At 37.3% G+C, this 22,839-nt stretch overlaps 1 protein-coding gene and 1 pseudogene across 3 annotated transcripts; one reads left to right on the top strand and one right to left on the bottom strand.

The window, feature by feature from the left end:
- The first annotated feature begins 5,094 nt into the window (after nucleotides 1-5,094).
- LOC118609509 lies at nucleotides 5,095-5,213 on the top strand (annotated as a pseudogene).
- A 6,217-nt stretch (nucleotides 5,214-11,430) lies between these two features.
- NHLRC3 (NHL repeat containing 3) lies at nucleotides 11,431-22,810 on the bottom strand. 3 transcript variants are annotated; one of them, XM_036228504.1, is made up of 8 exons: nucleotides 22,707-22,810; nucleotides 21,946-22,129; nucleotides 20,998-21,150; nucleotides 20,549-20,696; nucleotides 18,420-18,620; nucleotides 15,628-15,719; nucleotides 12,987-13,099; nucleotides 11,432-11,853 (listed from the first exon to the last, which is right to left on the bottom strand). In XM_036228504.1, exons 2-8 carry the CDS (start codon nucleotides 22,027-22,029, stop codon nucleotides 11,601-11,603), a joined length of 1,044 nt encoding a protein of 347 aa, XP_036084397.1. In that variant the 5' UTR covers nucleotides 22,030-22,129; nucleotides 22,707-22,810; the 3' UTR covers nucleotides 11,432-11,600. The 3 variants fall into 3 exon arrangements, with proteins under 3 accessions (XP_036084398.1, XP_036084397.1, XP_036084396.1); XM_036228503.1 differs by lacking the exon at nucleotides 22,707-22,810 and adding an exon at nucleotides 22,229-22,338; XM_036228505.1 differs by lacking the exons at nucleotides 18,420-18,620; nucleotides 22,707-22,810 and having other exon boundaries at nucleotides 11,431-11,853; nucleotides 21,946-22,222.
- Nucleotides 22,811-22,839: the final 29 nt, after the last annotated feature.

Below are 22,839 nucleotides of genomic sequence, written 5' to 3'. Positions count from 1 at the left end.
TTACCCAATGCCTCACCCACTTGGTTGCTTGATGGTAGTTCTTTCTTCCAGGAGAAGAAAAGTTTGACAGGCTATGCAGTAGTCTTTCTTACAGAAGTCCTAGAATCTAGTCTTCTTCTCCTAGCGACTTTTTAACTTTCCTTTTTTTAATTAATTAATTTTTTAATTGAAGAAATTATTTAAAAATTTTCTGCCCTCTACCTCCGCCCTATCCTCTCCCCACTACCCTCTGGTAACCACTAGTCCATTGTCCATATCCATGAGTCTCTGTCCTGTTCATTTGTTACTTTTAGGTTTATATCCCACATATAAGTGATATCATGTGATTTTCAACATTTTTTGACTTGCTTATTTTGCTTAGTATGATTACTTCCAGGTCTATCCATGTTGTTGCAAATAGCAGTATTTCATCTCTTCTTATGACTGAGTAATATTCCATTGTATATCATAGGACGCTTCAGTTGGTTCCATTATTCTTATGTTTCCTCTCCTGATAGTATCAGCTAGTTCTTATATTTCTCTTTCATTATTTTTCATTCTTCAGTTTCTCTCTTCTTCCTTATGATTCATTTCTAAATTTCTGTCTTTGATATTAGTGATCTTTTCCTCCATTTGGTTGACTCTATTTCCCAAGCTTCCTATTTCATTTTTCATTTTTTTCAGTGTTGTCTTTATCTCCAGAAGATCTATTCTGTTCTTTTTGAGGGTTTCAATCTCCTTGCTAAAGAACTTGTTCTGCTCATCTAGTTGTTTTTTCAATTCCTGAAATTGTTGATGTGAATAGTTTTGGATCTCAATGAGTGTTTTCAGAAGTACTATCCTGAATTCTCTGTCATTAAGTCACATATTTCTATATTTGTAAGCTTATTTTCTGGAGATTTTTATCTTTTTTTTTCTGAGATGTGTCGTCACCTTGGTTGTTCATGGTGTTTAATGGATTATTTCTCTGCCTGGACATTAATGGAAGTGTATTCTGCATTTTTTCCAGAAAGAAGATTTATTATATAAAGGTATCTTTTTAGCCAGTTGCAAAGAAGGCATTTTTCTTTTGGTGTCCAATAGGTGGCATCTAAGCCTCTTGGATCTCTGCTTTATATAAAGTCTTAATAATGTCTTTTTTTCTTATTCAATCATGCTCACCACCCTTAGTTTCAGTCAATGTCTCAACCATTTTGATAGCATTTGCTCAGATTCCCCTGGTGCTTTGAGGTGTTTGGTCTCAGAAGATACGGCAGAGAGCCCCTCTGTGTTGAGGGTTAGGGGCTGCAGCTCAGCCTCGCTTTTTAACCATAGCCCATAAAAATCAACTTCTGTTTCTTTCCCATCCCCACTTCTCTGTCTTCTGCCCTGATACTGAGCCCTGCTGCTGACCACATGGAGCTCACAGCTCTCCCAGCAGAGCTGTTCAGGAAACTCGCAGCACCTTCTCCTCTCTCCCCTCCTCCTACAGGGAGCTTTGAGGGCTGCAAGAGGGAGCCTCTATGTTTTTCCCAGTCCAAAGCCTGATACCCAGGGTTCTGACCTGTGGTAGCTCTTATACGCACATCCCACGCTCAGACGTGCTGGTGTGGGATTTCGGTGGGTTTTTTTTTGTTGAGTTTTAGATGTTCAGCTTATTGTTGTTTCGAGGGGAGACATTTGGGGATGTCTCTCACTCTGCTATGTTTCTGACATCAATCTCTTTGAATATTCTTAATATTTATTTATTTGATTTATTTTGCTGACACAAAATTCCTATATAATGTTGACCCGAAATGCTAATTAGAAACATTCCTAATGTGAAAATAGATTTCAAAACATTAAACCCAGTTATGTGGTTTGTCATTGGTTTTGGTGACATGTCACAGTAAGGAGGTAATTTTCTATAGCTACTTTGATATGAAGTATTTGTAATAAGAAATGAGTATTAAATTTTGTCAATTTTTTTCTTATTTACTTAGATGACTTTAAAATTTTTATTTTCTTAATATAGAATATTACATAGATTCATTTTAAAATTTAAAACAATGTTAGTTTTATATATATACCAAGGGATCCATTTTACATGTATTTATATTTATCTTTAGGTGACAGGTTAGTCAATAATTTGTATTGCTATAGTTATATTTGAGAATCAAGACGATAGTGGTATAAAACCCATTAGATAAATTCTATCATTTTGTAGTCTCTTGACAGGTTCATACAGAATTGGTGATTTCTTTAGTAAAAGTTTAGACTCATTTATCAGTGAAGCCACCTGATCCAGGAGTTGATGTTGCAGGAAGATTTTAATAACAGTTTCCGTGTCTTTAAGAGATATGGATTTATTCAAAGTTTCTTTTTCTTTTTGTATAGTCTTGATGTATGGAGTCTTCCTAAGAAATTATTCATTTCATCCAAATTTTTGAACAATTGGCATAAATCTCTTTGAAACTTTCTTTTACAGTCTTTTTTATTTTGTTTTATTAGTGATGCTTTTTCTTCATATTAGTCACTGGGAAACAGAATTGAAAGCAGCATGTCAGGCTTTATTTAAGAGAAAGTCTCCAGGAACGCCTCAGGACAGAGGGGACAAAACAAGGGCACAGCAGAAATTTACAACCTCTGGCATCCACAGCTGGAGTGAGCACTAAGCACAGCCCAACTCCTGCCCAGATCTCACACAGTAGACACAGAATCTCACACAGTGGACATATGCATCTCAGGTCCTGCTATTTGAAAAAAATTATGAGAACAACAAAATAAATGGTCTAGGGAGACAAAGCACACATGATCCATTTTATATTTCACAATCTTTCTTATCTCTGTGTTGAGACTGGCTATTTTCTTCTGGCTTAACTTCCAGTTCACTAATTTATTTAGTTATCAAATACTTCATTCAACTCATCTATTAAGTTCTTAATTTTAAAATTGTGACCAGAATTTCAAATTTTATTCTTTCAGAGTTTCCAGTTGAAATTCTCCATATTGTAAATTATCTCTTAAACATATTTTATTTTTAAACCTCTTTGATAATGATGGTATCTGAATTTCTTGGTGTTTGATTCCAATTAAGGTTAAATCTCATGGTTTTTAGGCATGTAATACTGTCCCCTGTATGCTTGGAAACATCTGAGTGAGTAACACACAATGTATATAAATAATTTTAGAGAAAATCTGGACCTCCAGATGCCAAAATTTTTTCCCAGAGAGGAGTCACATGTAACTGGCTGGTGGCTGGTCAAAGGTGGGCCACGGGTGAGCTTCTCCATGTGCTCTTAAGAGTTGTGTCTTACATCCCTTTGTGCAATGGGCATCTACTCTGGGTCAGGTGACCATCTCTGTGTGGGGGCTGCTCTGCTTCCTAATCACCCTGACTTCTGGGCCACATTTAGAACTCTTTGCATTTGTTAGTCCTAAACTCAAATTTGTGTCCCTTCAGCCCCAGAAGATTTAAAGGTTATTTTCTAAATTTCTTGACCTCCTGTACTACTCTTTATTTGTGTCTCCTGGCTGCTTGTATGTGACAACTTCTCTGAAGGGAAGAGTGGCTCTTCCTGTTGTCTTGTGCCTTCCTTTTCCCCTTCTACTCAGGGGTCTTGTTCTCTCAGGTCCTCGTTACCTGGCTGGGTCTCTGAGATCTTCGATCCTAGTTTATGTACTGAGATTTTATACAATTTTCTTACTGTTTTCCATGGAAAGATTTGTCTGCATGAGCACCATCTGAGAGGTGGAAGTCCCTGTCCCATATATTCTAGCTACACATGCATTAGGAAAGCTTCTGGTAGGGAGATTCAACAGAATGAGAAGACAATCCTCATGGGCTCTTAGAGTTGTGTCTTAACATCCCTTTGTGCAATGGGCATCTACTCTGGGTCAGGTGACCAAGCACCGCAGGGTACCTCACTCTGTCCACCAACTTTCTTCTACTTGTTTCTCTGTTTTACCGATATCATAATATAGAACCAGGATTTATGTATACATTTCCTCAGTTTTCTGCATTTATTATTTTTACTAAGATTGCATTTATAATGCAGGAGCTCCAGGCCTGTAACATGCACCTGGGCTTTGGCTATTCCAAAAAATAAAACCACTAGGAAGAGCAAAGGCATGAGATATGCTATTTATTACACATGGGGCAGAGGAACTCTGATGGCAGCTGGTTGGAGCTGCAAGAAACTGCACCCAGCCAAGAGCAAGCAGAGTTTTATGCACACAGGCAGAGAGAGGGGTTATCTTATTGGGGGAGCAGCTGCCTTATCAGGCAAATGGGCGTACAATATGCTGCTTGGTTACAGGAGCAGACAACGTCTATTGGGGCAGCAGAAAACCTCCTTGGGAGCAGGCACTGCCTACAGCCCTTTGTTTACTGCCTTCCTTATGGCTCCTGACCAGGCAGCCCTCTGTCTTCTGAGTATGTGGAGGGGCTATGGTCTGAATTAATCCCACAACGTTGCAAAAGCAAGTGAGAGAAAATCCTATCTGTGATCTTAGGTCCACCCCACCACCATTACTCTGTATCACGACTGCTGGACATGAAAGCCTGTGTGCACATCATTGGGGACAGAACTGATATTCTCCAACCCTACCACCACCACTGCAGCCACAAAGACCCTCCAGATTATCTGGTGAAGTGAGTCCATGCAGCTTCAAAGAGGAGGAGGGGACACACACATTTTTGCTCCGCAAGAGCCTAGAGCACGGGGCTGTGAACCACAGGAAGTGTTAATGGCAGTCCAAGTGCTTCAGACAACCAGAGTCTCTATATTTCTTCTGAGAATGGTAGAAGATCGTGCATTAAAAAACAAAAACAAACAAAAAAAAGTTATAAAACTAGCATTAGTATTTTTTGTAACAGATTTCCAAGGGAAAAAAATAAGAATTATGTTAGAAAACTTGGCCTGGCAAGAGGAAAGATCTGATTCTAAGTACCTGTTGAAAATTCTAAATTATCTTTATTATGCCACAGTGATTTTAAAATAGACATATAAACCTTAGTTTCATTTATATTCCTCAATGAAAAGCAAATATATAAATGAAATTAGAAATACTATTATTGCATAAATAATAGGAATTCCATTATGAATCATAGAGAAAAAAATATGGATCCTCCTTTAAAATAAATGGAGGTGACTGGTCTATGGCCATGCCACCCTGAACATGTCTGATCCTGTCTGATCTTGGAAGCTAAGCAGGGTCGGGCCTGGTTAGTACTTGGATGGGAGACCACTTAGGAAGACTGGGTGCTGTAGGCATAAAAAAATAAAATAAAATAAAAATGGAGGTGGTTGTAGAGAATACACTTTTAAGAAACAAAAGAATGTCACAGCACTCTGGCAGAAAATGGAAGACTGTGATTTAAAGCTATTTATTGTTGCAGTTAAAGTCTCCACAAAACAATTTAATACATCCTTTCAAAATAAATGCTCTCCATGCCTATTATTATTATTAGGATACTATTAAGATGGGCTGAACTCTTAAAATGATGAAATTGAGTTTGGTGTAAATATTTATAGAGGATAAAGGGAATAAAAATATATGCTCCAGTAAGTGACATGGGACAGAGTAATTTTAAAATGAAGAGAATGAAAATTTCTTTTTATTATTATTATTTATGCCTACAGCACCTGGTCTTCCTAGGAGGTCGCCTATCCAAATACTAACCAGGCCAGATCCTGCTTAGCTTCCAAGATCAGACATGGAGCTTGTTCAGGGTGGCATGGCCATAGACCATAGATTGTGACCCCAATGGCTCATGAACCCAGGACCTTCTGTGTGTAAAGAAGACGTGCTAACCTCTACGCTATGGAATTACGTCCTAGAGGGTTTCTTAAATTTATGTCTATGTTGTCGGTAAAGGTGATTATTAACACACATTTACATTAAACCTCTTGTAATTAAAATATCATATGATAAAAAACAAAGTAGAAACATACTCTATGCTAGCCAATGGAATAAGATAGACCAAACTAATTATTATTAGCAAAAGTATTACTTAAAATATCAAACTACTGTACACTATGTAGAGTAGATTTATGAACTGTTACATTTCATGCAATGGTTTTGTTTATTTTTGACAGTTGTCATTTTAGCAGTATCCTCTAACACAACACACCTTTATGCCCAGAACAAATACTGTTCTACTCCAGGAACAAAGGGACTTAGCCCGTCTGGTCCAATTCTGTCCCTTTGCCAACGAAACAGTAACTGGTTGGTTAGATCTAATTCAAGACCAAGAAAGCATTGAGCTGAGCAAAAGTGTTACAACTTTTGAGTGTTTTAGAATGCTTCTTACAACCAGGACTTCACCCTTGGACACATTAAATTTCAACAAAGAAGTGTCATTTAGTAATTGTTAAAAGAAAGAGACCATTAAAAATCTAACTTCAGATTTTCCTTTGGAATAAAGTGTCCTTAGCTCATATGATGTATTCATCCACACTTCACATTCCCAAACCCCTTCTATTTATGAGCGTTGCCCCCTGACATGGTTATAAATGTATTGCTCTATAACTACTATTTTACGGATAGCTTGGTTTTATGCCTCACTGGAGGTAGGTGGGCACTAATTTGCATGAGAATTAGTGAAAATGAGACTTAAGGAAGATTTATGCTGATGAAACTTAGAGGATAAGTCCTGAGTCACAAGATATTTGTGCCCCACATGAATGTGCACCAAAAGGTCCCCTCCACAGAAAAGGCGTCAGCATCAACAGGATGACATACTCATTCTTTAAATTTAGTTGGCATTTTCCTTCAGGCCAGTGCTGGCGACCATGATGACATGGAAGGTGGAGCCTTTGCCCAACAAAACCTACTCTTTCCCTGTTATCATCTGCCTATCACGGTTGCCATCACTCATTCTGCAGGCCACAGACAACACCTTGGCACAGGATGCAACCCCAACAACAGGCCAGTCTGTCCGTGACTTCTTCATACTGAAATAGCCAGAAACTGGTGCCTCATTCATTGATCACTAGGCTTCTTCCAGTAATACTACAGTGGACATCACGAAGCATTTATCAGCATGGTAAATTCATGTAAACCACAGTTTCCGACAAAATAACTCATTTACAGCAAAGAAAGTAAAGCAATGTTGGATTGACAGATCTGATCCCGTACGGTATCATTTATCATCCAAAATAAGATCATTTTTAACACAAAGGGTTAGCTATTAATAATTGTTTATGAAGAAATGTGTAAGCCAGAATTTTCCAAAGCTAAAAAGGATGCGTAGTTGTTCTAGGTATTTCTTGCAAACACAGGATTCTGGGCTGGCGAGATGCCTATCTGATAAAAATGTGATTCTGCTATAGTGACAAATGGGAGCCAATATCTTAGAGGATTGGGTGTTTGTCCTACATCTGCTTTCTGCTCTGATGATGGTGCTATTTATTCCAGATCCAAAACATGTAGGTCCGGGGTGAGGGGACTACAGTGGGAGGCAAGAGTGATGGGTCCTAAGGCAGAGTTGTGCTACATGGTTGGATAACTAGCTACTGTCCAGAGGTCCCTTGGGACCATGCCTGCACTATCATGTTTAGGAATAATGTCAACAGAAGACAGCACAAACCTCACCCACGTCCAACCACAGGGAAGGGGAGCTTGAGTCCTTATGAATGGAGACCCTTCATTAGCTGAAGCACTGGCTGAGGGGCATAGAATATGGGTTGGGAAGCAGCCGGAAGAAGTTGTCTGTTCCAGCTATGGCTGTGTGACCAGCCACAGACTCAAGGACAACAGAAGCGGACCCCACCCTCTTCCCACCATGTGTTCATTTTTACTATTTCCACCCCTCTCTCTCCTTGTACTCCCCACGCTTTTATCAAGTGTGGTGGAGATCACGAGCAATGTGACTTCTCCCATAGGGTATGATAGGACAAGTAGGAGTAGCTAAGGGACAGGAGGGTCAGATCATTCAACGTCTATTTCCACCTCTTTCTTAAAACTAGAGTTCCAGGTGTGGTTTAGACACTGCCAGCCAGATGGTCTGACGCAAGCCTTAAGTTTGGAACTAAAACACTATATTTTGCTGCCATGGAAACAGTGCTCAGAGTGGTTCCAAAGTAGCCTGCCTCCCTCCATTCCGATTCCTCATTGTGCCTGAGGTATAGCCAAGTTCAAAAGTTCAGTTTTGCATGGAGGAGATGCATTAGCTCTGCTTTACAGAGCCCCAGTTCCATTGTAGACTCTCTTGATAATAACAACTCCATTTTGCTATTTTTCTTTCACACAAAATGTAACCACCTGAGTTGAAGAACTCAATCAAGCCTGTTAAACATGTGTCTCCCCCCTACATGCGAGGAGCATATATGCTTGAGGTGTTGGTGTTCACGCACATCCAGGGCAGATGCAGAATTACAGGTCATGCTCTTGTTGCATTTCTTAGTTTTAACTTCTGGATGAATTCATTTATTACACAATTGATAGTAGTTTCTAAAACAGCATAATAGAAATGAGATCCTGAGATCATGAATGGGAATTAGCTAAAAGAGGAATAGGGGAAAAGAGTCAGGAAGAAAAAAAATGTCTTGAGTCACTAATTCTAAGAGAATTAAACACACACCTGTCAGAATGGCTATAATTAATAAACCAACAAACAAGTATTGGCGAGGCTGTGGAAAAAAGGGAACCCTCGTGCAATGCTGGTGAGATTTTAAGTTGGTGCAGTCTCTGTGGAAAACAGTATGAAGATTCCTCCAAAAATTAAAATCAGAACTACCTTATGACCCAGCAATTCTACTTCCGGGTATTTATCTGAAGAAATCCAAAACACTAATTCAAAAAAATATATGTATCCCTATGCTCACTGCAGCATTATTTACAATAACCAAGAAATGGAAGCAACTTGGGTAATCAATTAATAGATGAATGGATAAAGATGTAGTACATATATACATGGAATATTACTCAGCCATGAAAAGTGACATTTTGCCATTTGCAACATGAATGGATCTAGAGGGTATTAAACTAAATAAGTCAGCAAATACTGTAGGATTTTACTTATGTGAAATTAAATGAACAAATTTGCAAATAAAGAGAACAAAGTGATGATTGCTATATGAGAAAGGGTCTGGGTAAAAATGGTCAGATTAAGAAGTATTAATTGCAAGCTATAAAAACAGTCATAGGGATGTGAAGTACAGCATAGGGCATATTGTCAATAATATTGTAATAAGTATGTATGGTGACAGGTGGGTATAAAACTTATCGTGGCGATCACTTCATAAGGTATATAAATGTCTAGTCACAATGTTGTAAACCTGACACTAATATCACTGTCTAGTATAAAAGGAAAATAAATCTTTTTAAAAAGGGGGGAGGGGGATAGTTTCAGTATCTACTTGTGATTTGATGACTACTGAAATTCTTCAATAATTTACAAACTGCTTTTATAAACTTTAATGAGAGTCAGATAATAGTGTTTTTTCTTTATAAAAATTTAATGTTATTTTTAATAGGAAATACAACACATTTCTCATCCATTTAACCACTTTATCTAAAGGGAAAAATAGAAACAACATGATTACTAGTATGCTAATAAAATATTTTTAGCAAGACACATAGAAGTAATATGTTAAATATTTTGTAAGAAACAGTATAAAACAAAGTTAAAATATTTTTGAAATGACAAAATCAGTTTAACCAACTTACATTCCTTCAAGGAGACATTTGCACTTCTTATCTTGACTTAAAACAGAACAAGAAAAAACCCTCAAGTTACTTTCTTTCATCCAAATCAATTAACTATATTGGCTAGACTGCATAAAGTTCACAGGGATATGTTTTGATGAAAGCAATAAACATAAAATTCAGGCGAACTTGATAGTATCAGATAAATGGCAAGTTTAGAAGGACCTTTCACAGTGCCTTTAATGTACTTGGAGCTATTATAGAATTCAAAATGCACTTATGTACCTTTTGCACAACTAATCCTTATAGCATTCCTGAAGGAGGAAAGACCACCATGTTCCTGTTTTACTGAAGAGAAAGCTGAGGCTACTCATTTAAGATCATACAACTTAATAAGTGGCACAAACACTTATCAATGGCCTTGGAACACAGTACAGGGTTTCCTGTTGGTAGATTTTCCTTCCTAAATGCATCAAGATACTATTCAAGCACGAAAAAAGTATAAGTTCCTTGAGGTCTGACTCTAATCATAATAAAAGATAAGAAAAGTCAGCTTAAGATGTCTCACATACTACTCAAATTACAGTAAAACACTAGGAAAAAGAGGAAGGCTGATAGATGGGAAGAATGATCTGAAACATCATAACATGAAAAAAAGTTCCATGAGAATCTAGAATAAACTAGAACAAACTGAAAAAAGTGGTCTTAATCATAAAGCCAATATTCGGACCAAAGTGCTAAAAAAAAAAAAGACATACAAATAGAATGACAGGAAATTATTAATTTTAGTTGCTTAGCTTTAGTTGCTTAGTTGCATACATCCTCATGTAAATCATTCTAAAAGTTCTTTGAGATAGACAAATGTTAGGAATGAACTGAGTTCATGTTAAAAAAAAATGAGGAGGCATGAAGGAGAGACCCTATTTTTAACACTATCTTTAGAAAACATTCCAGTTATTTGTAAAAATCCTTTTTTGGTAAAGTGCTTAGATGCTACTGGTAATTTTATTCCTACATTTAAATGTTGAAATTAAATATTTTACAGCTAAAGTACCAAAGCCAACTGGGATTTTTCAAAGAAAGGCTACCAGAGTTCACATCAAGTTTATAACTTTTTATAACTTGTGTGTTTGGACTGCATTGTTTTCTCCTCAGCTTTTCATGTTGGAGCTCAAATGGACTTCCCCTGAAAAGTGTCTGCATGATTCCCTCAGTCAGATGTAATGCTTCTTCTCTCACCATACTGGTGCACTGCTGTCATTGTGTTGTCTGTTCACTACTCAAAAGGCATATAGACAAACCTTGATTCTTCAGTTTTGAATCTTCAGGACCTAGCATTCTGTGAGTGCTCATTAATCAAGTGCCCATTTGACTTGATCTCTAAAGCAATTCATTGTGTATAATGTGAACAAACTGGAGGTCTGTAGCTTTTCAAGTAAAATTCAAAAAATTATCCTAAAAACTCATTTTTATTCTTTTTGCTCTCAGAGAGAATTAGTCTACCAGGACAAATAACTAGGTTACAACCTTAGCCTCTCTTTCTGACCCCATTTTTATTATAGTTACATTTCTTTCATTAAAATATCCTTATGTATATTTACAAGTAAAATTAAGTCAAGAGAACGGCAACAAAACATGATTCTTAATGACATAAAATTTTTTTATTCTGATACTAGTTCATGTAAAAATAAAAACAAATTCTTGTGCTTGAACATTTTTAATTTATTTATTTATTTAGGCGAGGCAACCCTTGGTTGACCTCACAGATTGCAAGGACCTTGGTCAGCTTTACAATCTTTTATTTTTTTTATTTTTTACGCCTACAGCACCTGGTCATCCTAGGTGGTCTACCATCCAAGTACTATTGAGGCCCGACCCTGCTTAGCTTCCAAGATCAGACAGGATTGGGTTTGTTCAGGGTAGCATGGGCCTGAATATTATTTTTAAGCACTTAACAATGAATTTGAGAATCTGAACTTTCACTTGAAAGATCTCCAGGGCAAAAAATGTTACGAATGGAATGAACGGAAATAGCTATTCAAAGGCACATATTTTTGTACTTGTCTTGCTCCAATTTCTGCTACATAGATTGCTCCAGTCTTCCCACTGATGTCTAAGAGATGAGGTAAAACTTGATCTGCTAGTTGGATAGAGCTGATCACAGAACAGTAGCCAATGCTTCCTACTGGGGGTGCTGCCACAAATAAGAGCCTGCTAAGATTTAGCTGGGCTACAATCAAATACTTCCAGTCAGGAGTAAATCTAAGGAGGAAGACATTTTACATAATAAATTTATGCAAAATTAATGTTTGTTTTCTCAATATGTTTATCCCACCCCCACCCCCACCCCCCAGGGCTAAAGAGCAGGCACCTACTTGCTGAAGTTTTTTTTTTTACCCCCAAAAGTTATTTTCTTGGCCCTTCTGGTTGATACATTATTTGCAGCACATTTCCTAGATCATAATAAGCTGAATTCGTTCTTTAAGTGCTCCGCCCGCCCCCACAATAACCTCAACAACAAAACAAATTTCACAGGTTTCACATTATATACCAAACTGCTTAGCAGACCAATTGAGTGATTCATTTATTCTATAAATATTGAGTTCCTAGTATGCCTATACTATTCAAGGTGCCAAAAATATAGTTGTGAGCAAGAAACCCAAATCTCTACTCTCTTGTCTTCATATTCTAGTAGAAGAATAAACAATGAAGAAATGGAGATAAAATAAAATGACAAGTATTTATAGAGGCCACAGTAAAATCCTAAAAGAGTCAAAGCATACAGAGTGATGGGGGCATGGGGCATGGACTTTATTGAGGGTTTAAGTATAGGTGACCACAGTCACCTATATGGGACCTGGCTATCATAATGGGTTGTCAAAAGCAAGAATTGAAGGGTCTCAGAGGCGGCCAGAATGAGCGTTTAAGGGTTCTTTCAAAGGCATTTAAATTGATCTAATTCTGTTAATGAGGGAACAAGAGATTTGTGATGGTAGAGACTACCAAAGATTAGCTTAAGTTTTTTTAAAAATAACACTATCAGAATACTATACAAAATGAAAGTAACGTGAATTAGCATTATGCTGGGTAGACTCAAGATTTTCATTTTCACTCTATATTTAAAAATTTACCAAATGCATCTCGAAGGTAAAGGGTGCAGAAAAGGTCCAGCATATACTATTTCTGCTACTTGGGTCACACAGTGCACTGGGAGTGTAATTTGAAATTTGAAATATGACTGGAATTTGAAATATGACATGTTTTCTACATTCTTGTTTCCTTCTTCCTTTTCCCTGCTTAAAATTAACAATAAATATTTTAAACTTTCAGCTAGCTCTTCAGAGAACCTAACAAAAAGCAAACAAAACAAGCATTTTAAAATAAAAAGGTATTACCTAACTGAAGAAGGTCCCTCTTCTGTGAAACAATTATTCCATGCTCCTAACCACTCCCCAGTGTCTTTATCAAAAACCTGAATTCTTCTATTTCCTCGGTCAGCAACCCACACCTGAAAACACAAACAAAAAATGTTTTCTGTAAAAGATCTATATCATAATGAGAAAAAAGAATAAAAAAAAGGGAGATGGGAGAGAATGTTTATTTTCATTAATTTCACATACATTATCTCATTTAGTACTTACAGGACCCCAAAGAGGAAGGTATTAAAAGACCCGTTTCAGACAGGAAATAAAGTTCAGAAAGGTTAAAATATCTTGTTTGAAGTCAGCTTACAACAAATGAGAGAACAACTGTAGCCATCTGTCTTAACCCAAAGCCTATAATGCTCTGTCTGCTATGCTAAACATATGAATAACTAAAAAACTAGAGTACTCCAACATAAGGCAGAGGATTTGTAGACACTGATGCAACAGCGTTCATTCATTCTGCTAACAAGCATTCACCGCCACTGAGTACTGTCAACTTGTCAGTACCTGGAAGAATGACAACAAAAAGCAGGATTGCTTTTCATGAGCTCAGGCTAGGAGGAAGCCAGGTTTTCATTCGTACTGCAATATCATTTAACTTCTACCTGCTATTTACCAAAGTATGTCCGAAGTACCAAAACACTTAAAGAGAAAGCTTGGGAAATTTTAGTAACACATAAAGAATGATTGTAGGCCAACGACAGTTTAATTTAGGTTTGCTACAGGCTGTAAGGAAACTGCTATTATAAAACAGGAAGGTACATTCTAAAAGACATTTCGAGTATTGTATTTAATCTATGCAACCTATGGCAAACATACTGAAATAGTTTTTAATGAAACGTGGCTAGGGTTGTAGAGAGCTATGTAAAAATGGACTGGAAGGGTGGACCAATCCTGCTGTCTCTACCTTCCTATTTCGGAATCTTTGGATTTCTTGGGTTTGTGGATTCACAGACTATTTTTTCAGGGTAACCACGACTATGTCTTTGTCAGTGCGTGTTAGTGTTGGTAGCCACTGAATTCATCTCCAATCAGAAATAAATATAGACTCATTGCATCACTGTAGAAAGGCTGTTGATTCCTAAGCAAGGTAATTTCTCAAGATCTTTTCCGGATCTATGATTCTTTTCTAAGGATGGGTTTTCCTTAAATATTTTGGGATTACTGTCATAGATTAGTAACCAAGGAGGAAATACAGATCAGTTCCTAGGATTGAATGACACTTGACATTATTAGCATTATTTTTCCTACTCAGTGTATTTTAATGATAAGAAATATGGTTTAAGAAACAAATCTAACTCTGGAACTAATTATCTTTCTATATAAGGTTGGGGTGATAATTAAATGACTTAATCATGTAGAATGCTCAGAAAAGCACTGCTGTTGTTATAAAAACACAAGTGTGTAGAAATAACTTTTTTCATTATTCAGTAATGCCAAATAATCCTTATCAAACAATCTCCAAGGCCACTCTAAAGGACATTTCTCACCATGTTGAATTTACCTGGGCCTAGGTCTTGCATGCTCAGAAATCTGACCTTGTTCTTATCCCATGAGGAGAGTAGTTAATTCCAACTTTCTATACAAAGTTCACATGCTTAGTTATCTTAGTTATGTATTATGTATGATGAGAAATACTTGAAAATTTTACAATGAAAACATTCTCACCTTGTCAACATAGGAAGCCAAATAATCCAGAAAGTTACTTGCCAAGCACAAAAACGGGTTAAATTTCTAATGGCATGAAGCGAAGTTAGTCTGAAGCACCCATTCTACACCAAAACATTTAGTCATTTAACAAATATACATAAGCTGACTACTATATACTAGGCATTGAGATAGAGAGCAAAAAAGATTCAGTATGTGCCCTCATATAGCCTATACTCTATTAGGGAAAGCAAATTATTCTATTATAGCATGATAATTACTATAATAGGGAAGTACAGGCTATACTATAGGAAAACAGAAGGAGAAACTAATACAAAACAGTTTGGGTTGGGGTTTGGTTATAGGAAGGTAACCCCAAAGAAGTGGTACACATGTTTAAAGGTGTGTAAAAGCAAAAGAGGTGATAGTGGATACAGGTGGAAAAATAAGAAATGCATTGTAATTTATCAGTTAAGATTCCTGCTCCCCAAACAGAGAGCAGCAAATAAAATCAAGTTTGCCTAGGCTGCTTCCAAGATTAACCTCTTCCATCTCCCTTTTGATCAATATATTCTAAAATTAACTTAAATTTCAGATTTACAAATATATTTGAACACCTATAGTAGTTTTCCTAGTAGGACAGCAACTCTTTTTTACCTCAGGTAATTTTATGTTGTTCCTTTATTTGTTCTTTCTACCCTTTAAGAAACATAGGGAATCTATTTTGCTCATTTCTAAATATTTGGAAACTGCCATCATTATAGGATTCAAACATTTACAAGGGAGTAAGTAGGTATTCCCAGACACACCCAGATACACACATCACTAACAAACATACATATCCAGATGTCCGGACATGTATAGGTTTACCAAGATTCATATACACAAGCCCAGATACACACACCTAGACACACAACCTTATTCAGGCACACAGTTCCAGATACGATGACTCTGCATTTTTTACCCGACCAGCTGAATCAACTGTAACACTGTGAGGTATGTTGAACTTTGCAGGCCCTGTTCCATTTTCTCCATGTACCCAAAGCACCATGAAATCTATAAATGATAAACATATATGGTTAGGGCAACATATCTTACAGAATATCTTATGCATTTGTGTATTATACTTCCTATTATAGGTTGCAGACAAACTATTCAATTATAACCCCTCTTTCCTGGCTTTCTGTTTATTTACCTATTTGCCTAATTCTTATACCTTACAAAAAAAATCATTTTGTTTCAAGCAATTAATCTACTTCTTTAATGATTATCTCCATGTGAATTTTTCATCACTCAAAATCATTGTTTAGGGTTCATGTCAATCTCTCCCTCAAAACTGGTTTCCCTTCCTAACTAATCTGTTCTTTGGTATTATCATTCCCTTGAACTTAAATAGTCACATTATGTTTCTATAGTCTGTCTCCTTTGTTACCCTGCAGTGAGTTGAATTGTGGCCCCCTGAAAAGATATGTCCAAGTTCCATCTTCCAGTACCTGTGAGTGACCTTACTGGAAACAGGGCCTCTGCAGATATCATTAAGTTAAAAATTTTGAGATGAAATGATCCTGGATTTAGGATGAACTCTATATCCATTGACTAGTGTCTTTATAAGAGAAAGGGGAGAGATTTGAGACACACAGAGAAGAAAACCACGTGAAGATAGAGGCAGAGACTGGGGTGATGTTGCCACAAGCCGAGAAAGGTCTGGAGCCACCAAGAAGCTGAAAGAAGCAAGGAAAGAGTCTCCCCTAGTGCCTTTAAAGGAAGAAAGGCCTGCTCTATAGATTTCAGGCATCTGTATTCCAAAACCACTAGAGAATAAATTTATGTTTAAGCTACCTAGTTTGTAGCAATTTGTTGCAGCAGCCACAAGAAACTAATGTACCTCTAGTCAATCTGTCTCCTAAATTTGGTTGTATCTTTCTCTCATAGAATTTTTTGGATTCTTTATTCCCAACTCATTTCCCTTTACTATCATCAAATTACTAGGTGATAATTCACTACATAGTCTCCATATGACATAACTTACTGCAAATGTATCCTGACATAGTACTGTCTTGTAAAAACTCTGCCTCTATAACATCACTTTTCTATTTAAAAACCTCAAAGACTCTCTTTTTCTATGTATTTTAATTTTTGTTTTTCAATTAGTGTTGACATTCAGTATTATTTTATATTAGTTTCAGGTGTACACATAGTGATTAGACATTATATAATTTATAAAGTGATTCCCCCCATTAGTCTACTACTCATCTGACACTATATATAGTTATTACGATATTGTTGACTATATTCCCTATGCTGTATTTCACATCCTTGTGACTATTTTTTAACTTCCAATTTGTACTATAGTTTCTTTTTTGTTTTCTGGCAAACATGAAGTTTTTTTTTAAATTTTATTTTATTACTAGTTTTAAGTATACAATACATTGGTCAAAAAAGATAAATACCATATGATTTCACTTACATGCGGAATCTAAGGAAAAAGAAGAAACTAATCAAAAACAGACTCATAAATATAGAAGACAATCTGGTGACGGCCAGAGGGGAGGGGGGTTAGGAGGCTGGGAGAATGGGGTGAAGGGTTAAAGAAGTACAAATCAGTAACTGATAGAATGGTCACGGGGATGGGGAGCACAGCATAAGGAATGCTGTTAGCACTAATGTGATGGTTAGGTAGAGAGTCAAAGACTCTTTATAGGCAAAATTATGGCTTCAAACTCCTTAGATATGCTGAGGAGGAGAGACTTCCATGACACGACCTCTGCCAGACCTGTGAGCTAGATCTGGGCCACAGCAGAGATTGCTTCATGTAAATCCCTTCACAAACTGTCTGATCTATTCCTGCCCCTGGCAAGATAAGGCCTTTTCCCCTTATCTCTGGCAGGTCACCACCAGTTCCCCTATTCATCCTGCTCCGTTCTATGTAATTCTTTAGCCCCTACCTGCAGCTTGGAGGATATCCACATCATCTTGCTGCCATCCAAGATGTGCCTTCTGTTTAAGTTCCTTTAATAAACTCTTGATGTAATGCTGGGGTTGTTAGCCTCTTCCTTTGATCTCTTGGCCCCAAGAAATTTTCCCAAAATAAGCTAAGACTATCCCATATCTTATTTTCTAATATTTAAAAAAGTGCATTCTAAGCTTCGTTCCTAAAAACCTAATACCACCTGTAACTTGGTGTGATAAAGGCTCCTCCATTTCACTGGTCCCCTCCCACCAAAACAATTTAATGCAAGAACTATTTCCTTCATGAACTGTTGTCCTACTTCTTCAGTCAATAGTGGTTTCTCCTCCTCATTTCAGTTTACAATTTTATTAAAGTTACAGAGTAGCATTTAACTTTCATTGGTAATAGATCTACACTTATGATACTACTGAGGTTGCAGAGCAGGGAATTCAAGACAACACTTCCTGATCAATCAAACTGCAGGATATCTCAACTCTGAGATTTCTAACCTCTCAATTCTTAATTGAAAAAATAACCACTTATTTTTTGAGCTCAGTATAACTTCTCATACAGCCTCCAGTTCATTTCAAAGGAAACACCTAGCTTTTGGTGAAGAATAAGCAAGACTATTATCAGAACCATTTATTATTAACTATTCCATACCTCTTTTCTTTTTTCCTAGTAATATACCTGAGTCCTTCATACACAGGTTCATATAAAATATACTATTAAATTAAATATCAAACAAATTAAGTACAATTTATTAGATGATGTTATCATACCATATATAAAATTAAGTCATGTACCTTGGGACAACTTGATCAATCTGTTATTTAATCCTCCATCTCCATCCACAATGTAAATATCTCCTGTGTCCTCTACATATAATTCTGCAGGGTTATCGAATTGCAGAGGATTCAAACCAGAGCCTTTTTTGCCTGGGGTACCCAAGACTTGAACAAGATCACCAAAGGAACTGTATTTTTTAATAGTATGACCATAGGATCCTATAAAGACAGGCATGCACATTTCACAAATATACCACTGCACAAACATTCCTGTTTTTTAAGTATAGCTGACCCTTAAACAACAGGGGGTCGGGGAAGTGATTAGGGGTGTCAATCCCTGCACAGCTTTTGACACTCACAAAACTTAACTACTAATATCCTACTGCTGACCAGAATTTATTGATAACTTAAATTGTCAATTAACACATATTTTGTATTCTCACAAGAAAACTAAAAATGTTATTAAAAATATCATAAAAGAAAATACATTTTCTAGCACTTACTGAAAAAAAATTCACATGTAAGTGGACCCACGCAGTTGAAACCCATGTTGTTCAAGGGCCAACTATAAGCTAAGAGCAAAAATTTGATAAAATTAAGCAGTAATAAAAAGGTAATAGGCTCAGATAATTAAATGTTATATTTGACAAGCAACAGAGCTTCTTTATCAGTTGTAGCCAAATCTGTTCATGAAATAAAATCTCAGGTACTCCACAATAAGTAGATTCTAAATTCAAATAAATAAAACTAAAAAAATTGACTCCTTATACAGAAACCTCATGTTAAATTATGGGTAGACTATTTTCCATTTTTATCTGATGACCTTGAATAAGCATTACTTGTAAAAGGAAATCAAGGAACAATCTGCATTTGAAAACTCTTATTTCAATCATTAATGTGCAGATCTCAAATGTCAGTAGGTCAACAAAAAAACGTTCTCTATAACAGGGGTCTACAACCTCCTTCCCCCCTCGCCCCGCCCCTACGGATCAGTACTGGTCCTTGGCCTGTTAGGAACTGGGTCACATAGCAGGAAGTGAGCAGCAAGTGGGCCAGAGAAGCTCCATCTGTATTTGCAGCCACTCCCCAGAGCTAGTATTGCCACCCCAGCTCCATGTCAGATCTTCAGGCATTAGATTCTTGTAGGAGCACCAGTCCCTGGTGCCAAAAAGGTTGGGGACCGCTGCTCTGTAATACAGATTTTTTTAAATTTTAAATCTGTATTGTGTAAACAAACTTAAAATTCAACCCATTAACTTTTCTTTCCTAAAAAGGGAATAAATCTTTCCAAATCACTAATATCTTATTTTCTCACATTAGATTTTGAGTTATAATTATCTTACAAGCAAAGTATAAAGTAGAATATTAATAAATAGGGGAGAACCATAAAGCTGCTAAGAGAAATCAACTTGAAGGCATACCAAGACCGAACTAACTGATAGCTGTTCAAAGGATAAATTGGGTACACTGAGCTCACTGGAAATAAAGTAAGGTAGCTTACAATACAATTCTATCTTGAAAATTATACTTATTATTATACTTGATTTGGAAACTTTACCTAAAGTTTGTTGCAATAAGAATAAAACATTAAAAAAAGCAAACTCCAAAGTTTCTAAGGAATTAGCAAAAGCAATAGAATACCAGTAATGTTTTTTAAAAATGGTTGATTTGCGGCCCTGTTTTTATTAAAAGGAATTTATTCCATTGAAAAATGGGAAGGAATACAAAAACTGTCTTCAGATCTGTGCATGGAAAAACAAGATATAATGGAAAGAATGAAGAGATCATGTGTTTTTATTTCTAGAAATCAGTGAAGCATTCTATTTAAAAAGATTACATGAATGGGATGAAGTATAAAGTAAAAGCCTTTAATGGTAAATCCTAACAAAAGTGAATATAGTCAAATTTTATTAGAATGATCTTAGAGGTAATCTTGTTTTTGTTTGTTTGTTTTTTTTTTTTGGTTTAAACACAATCTTACCATCCAAAATACAGCTTGAAATAAATAGGTCATTAGTTGAGGCTCAGAAATCTTTTGGATTCTGAGAACATATGTGGTAATGGCACTTTTTATATAAACTGAGATCTCATTAATTACAAAGTGTAAATTCTAGCAAGATAAAATTAATCGATATTAGTGCACATACCACTTCCTACATCTGTGATCCAGATGGATTGCTCGTGCAGTGTCCTGGTGGCAAACATACCATGAGGTGTGTCAACTGTATAATTCCAGGCTCGTAGGAAATATCCATCCTCTGTGAACACTAATACCTTTTGGATATTTTCCCCTCTCTGAAGGTATAAAAAAATAATTGCTTAGATAGAATCAGTTTTAAGGAAGCAATCTTTATTTTGGCAGAGAGAAACAAAAGTTAAAGGTTAATCAAGGAAATTAGTAACATTTCAAACCCAGCTTCAAAACCTAACAATATTAATACTATCACATTCAAAGCCAAAATATTCACTTGAAACCAATTCAAAAAACGAATTCCACAACTGGCATAATATAAACATATATGGTTACTCAGTATAGTAAAAATAGGCTGTTGTTTACTTTGTTTTCATAATTAAAAAAAAAAAAAGTTATACTTACTTGGGCTATGTAAACCAGTCCGTTCAGAGAGTCAACTGCAACACAAAATGTTACTCCAGTAAAATATTCTGAATGTTTAGGCCAACCCACATCCAACCGGTAAAGAACGTTCTCAGTTCTCCAGGAAACTTGAAAAACAAACTCCCTTAAAACCTTAAATAAAATCAGAAGATTAAGATTCAGTTTACTCTCTAGGCTAAAAACGAACAACAACAACAAAAAAACTTCTTTTTAAGCATGCTTTGACACCTGACACAAGTCAGAAATTATTGGGAAGAAATGGGTTTACGTATTTAAAGACCAAGACCACCACAATACAAATCTGCAAATTATTTGAGAATGTAGTGGAAGCTGGGAAAGATGTATCATACACAGATACTCCTTGACTTACCTCCTGATAAGCCCAACGTAAATTTAAAATGTGGTTAAGTCGAAAATCACTTGCTATACATAACTTACTAAACTTTAGAGTTTAGTCTAGCCCTCCTTAAACGTGCTCTGAATATTTACATTAGCTTAGAGTTGGTCAATTACCTTGAGTTTCATCTCAAAAAGCCTTCCTCTTCTCATCAGAAGCAGAAGACACATATGTGCGTTTCATAAACGTGATGGGTCTCGAACACACAATATCCAAAAAAAACCCTCTACAATGCAAAGTATCCATTGTTTACCCTCCTGATCGTGCGGCTAACCGAGCGCTGTCAAGCATCACCAGAACGTACCATACTTGCATAGCGCTGGCCCCTGGAAGTAGTGTCTACTGAATGTTGTCACTTTTGCACCGTGGAAAATCATTAAGTCAGGGACCTTCTATATAAATATTTTAACACCTAAGGGTTCCGATCCCCTCATTCATGTTTCAGACAAGCCAGTGTTTCCACCACTTCTGTCCCACAAGCGTCGCCTCCCAAAAGTGCTATCCATACATTTCCTCACTGTTCAACTCACCGGGGAGTCACGAATACGCGAATGTAAAACCAGAAGTGCAAGAAAGCAGCCAGCGCCAGCCACGCAGAACCAGAATCTCGCCATGACGAGACAGGAAGCCCGATGTGCACACAGTGCCAGCCAGGCCTCCAAGTCGAACCTCCTATCTCCAATCGCTCCTCCCTGGACGCGGAAAGTTTGAGAGCTGGAAGGGAGCAAAGATCAAGGCGAAAAAAAAAAAAAATTAGAACTCGGTTTCCGGAGTCCCAGAGCATTCCCGGATCCCCGCCCCCACGTCACGTGCCTTGGGCTGACTCAGAGACCACCCTTTCCCGCCCCAGGGAGGTCTGCGCTAAGGACTTCTCCAGTCTGCCAAAGTAAGGGTGCCCCTAGCTATGCCTTAGCCACTCGACATTCATTGTTTTCAAGTGAAGATTGACCAATTAGAAGCTAGCACAGATCAACGCAATACATAGAGATGTGACCCTCAAAAATGACTGCCGGGTTCTGCAAAGGATGTCATCCGCATCTGATTCCGAAGCATTCAGGCATACGCCATTGACACCTATATTCCCACACAAGGTTCCCCTCCCTCGGCTTTCGAGAAGGAGTGGCCTAAACTGGCGGCGCGACGTTGAGCTTACTCGGGCGCGACGGTCTTCCTTGAAGGCCCACCAGAGCTGGTAGGCGCTGAAGGGGTAACCGGGAAGGGCTCTTGGCTGCGTTTGCGCTGCGGGGTGCCGGAGTCCCCGCCCCCCACCCACCCACCCAAGACCGTGTACCTCTTCTCCCGGCTCCCGTGTTCTCCAGCCGCCAATCCATTCCTGAAAGGTGTTGCAGTTGGTAACAAAGAGCCTGCCAGGCCTTTGCTGCCCAGGCTCCGGGACCCAGGAGCCCGACGAACGGCTGAGGGTG

The sequence above is a fragment of the Rousettus aegyptiacus genome, unplaced genomic scaffold, assembly GCF_014176215.1.
Source record: "Rousettus aegyptiacus isolate mRouAeg1 unplaced genomic scaffold, mRouAeg1.p scaffold_m13_p_11, whole genome shotgun sequence".
NCBI classification, from domain to species: domain Eukaryota; kingdom Metazoa; phylum Chordata; class Mammalia; order Chiroptera; family Pteropodidae; genus Rousettus; species Rousettus aegyptiacus.
The sequence above is the reverse complement of the archived record's forward strand: the minus strand, read 5'-3'. Positions and strand labels throughout refer to the sequence as shown.

Bases quoted from the DNA above. Each gene is read 5' to 3' on its own strand.
- NHLRC3 (XM_036228504.1), bottom strand. From the start codon at position 22,029: ATGGCGAGATTCTGGTTCTGCGTGGCTGGCGCTGGCTGCTTTCTTGCA. The intron at 18,621-20,548 runs GTATGTGCACTA...CTGTCTTTATAG, and splicing joins GATCACAGATGTAGGAAGTG to GATCCTATGGTCATACTATT. The intron at 11,854-12,986 runs GTAATACCTTTT...CTTCCTCCTTAG, and splicing joins GAGGGACCTTCTTCAGTTAG to ATTTACTCCTGACTGGAAGT.